This window comes from Gekko japonicus, unplaced genomic scaffold (assembly GCF_001447785.1).
Source record: "Gekko japonicus isolate JY-2015 unplaced genomic scaffold, Gekko_japonicus_V1.1 scaffold642, whole genome shotgun sequence".
Classification (NCBI taxonomy): Eukaryota; Metazoa; Chordata; class Lepidosauria; order Squamata; family Gekkonidae; genus Gekko; species Gekko japonicus.
This window is the reverse complement of record NW_015159727.1, coordinates 264,399-270,479: the sequence shown is the minus strand read 5'-3', so window position 1 is coordinate 270,479 and position 6,081 is coordinate 264,399. Positions and strand designations below refer to the sequence as shown.

The following is a 6,081-nucleotide window of genomic DNA, read 5'->3' as shown; positions in this document are numbered from 1 at the left end:
CTTGTGGATTGACAGCAGGGGAAGGGCTTGGACAGGAAGTTCCGCCCGTCTTCTTCAGCTGCTTCTCGGGTGGCCTTCTCTGCCCCGCCATGTTTCAGTTTTGTTTATATTTTAAAAGTTTATGCTACGCAGCCGAGAGAAACGTCCCTGACTGCCGCTTTTTGCTCTCTCCCCAAAGGTAATTCGCTTCCACAGATCTCCACTTCGCCCCCTCTTTTCTTTAAAAAAGTCCCTTCTTCCAGTGGGGGGGAAGCCTCCCCCTCCCTTCCGATTTTCTCGGGGGAACGAACGCGTTTGTAAAGCCACTTCAAATTCGATCGCCAACTCACAGTTTATCGCTCTTTCAGTTTTATTTCGACTTTGCTTTATCGCTTCATCACTCCAATGTTCCGGTGGCGTTGCTAGTCCCCATTACAGGGCACGACACAGCTGGGGCCGTTTGGGGCAGAGGGAGAGCCTCAATTCCCGACCTTCTGGTCGGCAAGAGGCTTACTCCCTAGGCACCCCCTAGTTCGGAGCCCTTACCCTAGGGCTCCTTAGGATCTCCACTTGCGCGGGACCCCCCCCGGACTGCGTGTGAGTGATCTGGCTCCGGGAGCGTCCCGAGAGCCGGTCGCCATTTGCGCCACCGTGGCCGGAAGTATCAGAAGTACTGCCATTTTTAAAAGGCTGATTCCACTACTTGTCTGTCATATTTCAGAATGTCAGACTTTGTAAATCATGCAGAAGTTCAAACATCTGCATTCAAACAAGTTCAAACAAATGCATTCTCAGTCCTAGATCATAAAATTCATCATGGGTCTACCCTTTAATTTGTCAGTGCTTGTAAGTCACATGTAGTTCTTGGATAGCTTAGTGTTCTTATACTCTTTTTTAAAAAGACTAGAAGTAGCTATAGGCCCTCACCATTTATGGTGGATCTGGTCCTAGCCTGTTAAAAGTAGAAGTGCATATACAGTAGAGCCTCTACCTTCCAAGCCCTGCACTCAGTGCCCCTGCCTTCGGAGGTAAGGAAGGTGATAACCAAAGACCAGGCTTTTTTGAGATTGGCACCTCACTTGTGGAATACCTTTCCACTTGAGGTTCAGCTGGCCCCTGTTGCTATCTTCTAGGAGCCAGGCCAAAATGTTTCGGTTCACCAGGCTGTTAGTTAAGGGGTTGATCTTTTATGTTTTTAGTCTTAAAACTGTTATTTAAACTGCTCAGTAATCTGTTTTTAGGCTCTGGTTGAGGGTTGTTGTTTTTTTAAAAAAAATCTGAATTCTAACTAATAACGTTTAGAGTTTGTGTCTTTATTATATTTATTTATTTATTTATAGTTTCAATTTCTATACTGTCCTTGGCCCCGGAGGGTCTCAGAGGATATCTACCAATTATACCTAATCTAGGGCCACAATTCATTTGGGGGGGGGGGCTGCCTACCATTTTATTCTGTAAACTGTCTTGGACAGGTTCCCTGGAGAGATGACATATACATTTTGTAAATAAATAAAACTGTGAAATTGGCAAATACTGGGAGGTAGGGCTCTGCTGCCTCCAAATGGGGGGGGGACTCCTGCAAAATTTAATGGTATACTGATCGTGGTGGTGACACAGTGGGAGTAAAAATTGTCTGGAGACCATGTCACATAATCAAAGAACAGACCACAAATAAGTGAAACCGTGAGTCACAAATCCATGAATGGTGAGACTCTACCATACAAAGCAGTAAGAAGGTGTTAGTGGAGTTTAGGATCTACTCCTCCCTTTCTGTCTTACATTAAAGAAGTAGTGTGGTGATTGGTGGCACAGAAGAAGGTAATGAGGTTGGGGATAGTCACTGTGGAATGTATATACATGTGTAAATGTATATAAATGTTTCATCATGGATCTTGCATGCCAGAGAATTTGCAGGACTGGTAAGCAGAACTGTTCCAACTGAAAAGTAATCAATACCCAGAAGTCTGAAGCTCAAGAAGGCCAAAATATTATGATAATTATAGACAGAAGTACATGTGTCTATTTCAAAAAGAGTTAAAAACTTTTTAGGGGCCTCATAATGTAATCAAAGTGACAAATGTAAAAAAGGAACCATATATGACCTGATGTGTTTTGGCTCAAAAGAGCCTTCTTCAGAGGTCAAATTGTACAGAATACAACATACAACAAAGCTTGTGAGGCAGTAAACAATTGATGGAGGACCCACACATGAATGTTCCAATCTGGAATTGAATGACACAAAAACATATGTGAGCCCACATTTGTGTCTGGCCTTATGTAAGTGGCAGTTACATATACTGGAGAAAGTAATATCGCCAATATCTACTTTCCATTTTCGGTCCTAAGATTACAAGTACAATCACCTTATCAGGGCCAATGTAAAATCAATATTATGAGGCTTTACTTGGGCCCCTACAAGGTTTTTAACTGTTTTTGAAATAAACACATGTACTTTTGTCTATAATTATTGATATTTTTTGGCCCCTTATTTTTCTAAAGTTTTGGCTCTTGCTTGGTTGGTTTAGTTTTTCTTCCCCTTTTTCATGGGTGCAAAATATCATGATGACAGATTTACAAATACAAATCTTATGACAGAATGTGAGGAGGACAGAAAAAAAATAGTGACTAGCTCTTGATAAGAAGAAAGAAGATAGTGAGGGCTCAAATGTAGCTTGACATTTGTTGAAAAGAATGCTGGATCCATTCACGCCTGATAGTTCAACAGAAACATGGTTTCTAGTCCTCATGTCAAAGATTTTTAATAGGAAATGCCAAGGTTATGCATAACCTTCAACATGCATAGTGCCACTGAACTGTGGTCCTGTATCTATTTAGAGACAGTGCAACATATTCACATTTTCAAGAATAAAACTTGGAAAAGTGATAAAATAACAAATAAATAATTTAAAACCAGTTTCCTACTGAAGCCCAGAAAGGAACCAATCCTAAACAGGTCTACTCAGAAGTAAGTAAAGCATTATTCAATTGGGCTTACTTCCTGGAAAGTGTCCTTAATATTGCAGCAAAATTAACTTGGGAAATACAAGAGGATAAAGTGTTAGAGCCTGTGGTTAGAGTTTTGGGTCAGAATTTGGGTTACCAAGATTCAGATCACTGTTAATCTCTGAAGCTCCCTGGGTGACCTTGGGCCAACCTTACCTGTGAGGAAGAACAAACAGAATAATGCATTCTATCTAAGCTCTTTGAAGGAGGAGTGGGATTAAAAATATAATAAATAAATAGTATTTGTGTCTTCCTTTTATTTAAGCTAGCCTGCTATACAATCCAAAATATCAATATTATGCCCTTTGGTGTTTTCCACAGGTTATAAATGAAGAGAGACAGAAATTTGTGTCTTCTGAATTAATTACACCGTCCCAATTCAAGAAGCATGGCTGAATCCAGTAATAACTACAGGCTGATAAACATGGAAGGGAATAAACTCAATCACTCACAGAGTTACCAAGAGAACACTTCAGCAGAGATAAAAAGAATGAAAAAACGATTTCTCCAGAAAGATGGAAGCTGCAATGTGTACTTCAAACACATCTTTGGGGAGTGGGAGAGCTATGTGACTGATATTTTCACCACATTAGTGGACATCAAATGGCGCCATATGTTTGTGATCTTCTCATTGTCCTACATCCTTTCCTGGTTGTTCTTTGGCTTAGTGTTTTGGCTGATTGCGCTCCAGCATGGAGACTTATCACCTGATGATGAAAAAACCCCTTGTGTTGATAATGTTCACAGTTTCACTGGGGCGTTCTTATTCTCCCTAGAAACCCAGACAACCATAGGCTATGGATCCCGTTGTGTCACTGAAGAATGTTCTTCAGCAATTCTGACAGTTGTCCTACAGTCAGTGTTAGGGTGTATCATTGACACATTCATCATTGGAGCTGCGTTGGCAAAAATGGCCACCGCCCGAAAGCGAGCTCAGACCATCCGCTTCAGCTACTATGCCACAATAGGCTTAAGAGATGGCAAACTCTGCTTGATGTGGCGAGTAGGTGATTTCCGACCTAATCATATGGTAGAAGGCACAGTGAGAGCCCAGGTCTTGCGATATGTGGAAGATAAAGTGGGGAGGATGACAATGGAATACAAGGATTTGAAACTACTAAATGACCAGATCATTGTTGCTACGCCGGTGACAATTGTACATGAAATTAACCAAGACAGCCCATTGTATGATCTGGACAGGAAAACTCTGGCTAAAGACAACTTTGAGATTCTGGTTACATTTGTCTACACTGGAGATTCAACCGGAACATCACATCAGTCAAGGAGTTCGTATGTACCTAGAGAAATACTTTGGGGGCACAGATTTAATGATGTTTTGCAGATGAAGAAGAAATACTACAAAGTCAACTGCCTCCAGTTTGAAGAAACCACCGAGGTTTATGCTCCCTATTGCAGTGCCAAGCACCTAGATACGAAGGAACAAGAATACACAACTTTTGAAAAGGCAAATGATGGAGAACCTGGGACATCGTCTTCAGGAGTCAGAGTCCGATCATGTAGTGCTGATGCTTTCATCAGCCATTGCGAAATTTCTGAAGGTTCACCCCAAATGTCTAAGCAAGCTAATGAAGCAGAGCTACCCTATGAAAAAACTCTTGTGACTTTAAGCAGAATCTCAATGGAATCCCAGATCTAGAGATCAACTGAAATGGCAGCTGCCAATTTTGACAAAGCTGCAGCAGTTTTCAAATGCACAAGTTTTAACAAGTACTTAATGACATGATCATCAAATGATAAAATGAACAACAGATTCATTCACTTCATCCAGATTTCACTCTAAGGGTCAGACGAGAGGTAACAGCATCCTTGTGTCTGCCATGGGACCAACACTGCCATTTCAAAATGATTTTAAAATGCTGCATGCAGCGTGGTGGGGTGAGGCACTCATATCCTCTGCCCCATGCCTTTTCAAGTGCCAAAATGGCTACATCCTCCTACGGCTGTTTCAGCCTATTCAAGGGTGGGGGAACAAAAGAACCTCAGCCTGCATTATTGCAGGATCAGGGTCTCATGAATTTGTAGACTACTTTAAAATGGCAGCAGCATCTTTGTTGCTGACACAAGGGTGCTTTCATGTCTAGATTGGCCCTACGTGGCACTCATTTTCTGCAGATGTCTTAATATTGCTAGATTATCCCTGTGACAAGTCACACAATTTTGAAAAACAGTAACACTATTCTCAAAACAATAATCATCAGATGCATCACTGGAGAATGTCTTATTTGGTAGGAATGTCAAAGTTGCCTTGCCACTGAATTTAAGTTTAAACTGGCTCATTCCTATTGAAGCCTATGATTTAGACAGAACATGGAATTGTGTTTTGGATCAATTTAAATCATCTATATCCAAGGACGTGGAATGGTATACTATGGCCTGATCTCATCAGATATTGGAATCTAAGCAGGGTCGGTACTTGCTTGGTACCATCAAGGAAAACTTTGCAGAGGAAGGCAATGGAAACACCTCCACCCAACTTAATCACTTGCCTTGAAAACCCTATTGGGTTACCATAGATTGGCTGTGCCTTGACAGCATGTTACATGTGCACACACACATATCCAAGTACTGAATATAGATAATTTAAACTGGTCCCAAACACAGTACGAAGTAACAGATTTGTGCATTTCAGCATAATTCATTTGGGTGCCTCTACATCCAAACTACATCCAACCCTACCCTCCCTTTAAAAGTTGGACTTCTGTATGCTGGATGCATTTTGTTTTCTTTTAAAAAATCAAAGTAATCACTTTCTTTTGTGAAGAAAATACTTGGGGTTCAGCCTAAATAATTAAATAAAAATGTTATTTCCACAACATCTTTAAAAGCTTCTGACTTTGCCAAAGTTATTCTGAGCACTTTATTTGCTTGTACTTTGTGTTGATTAGTGATTTAATTGCTACTTATTTGTTGTAATAATGTAAAACCAATCACAGCTAACTCTCCAAAATATGTTTAAAATACATTTTGCAAGCCTGAAAAAAGGATTTGGAGGTAATGATGTGAAAGCTGGTGTTATATTAAAATGATATATACATCCATTTCCTCCTACTATTTTGCATTGTCTTTCAGTTTGCTTTT

At 40.6% G+C, this 6,081-nt stretch overlaps 1 protein-coding gene across 1 annotated transcript in view; it reads left to right on the top strand.

Annotated features, from left to right (window-relative positions):
- KCNJ16 (potassium channel, inwardly rectifying subfamily J, member 16) overlaps positions 1 to 5,808 on the top strand; it is a 25,440-nt gene extending 19,632 nt beyond the window's left edge. The window contains exon 2 of the mRNA XM_015425700.1: positions 3,304 to 5,808. Within this exon, the coding sequence (XP_015281186.1) occupies positions 3,371 to 4,639 (1,269 nt within the window). The 5' untranslated portion in view covers positions 3,304 to 3,370 and the 3' untranslated portion in view covers positions 4,640 to 5,808. The remainder of the gene's footprint in view (positions 1 to 3,303) is intronic.
- The last annotated feature ends 273 nt before the right edge of the window (positions 5,809 to 6,081 follow it).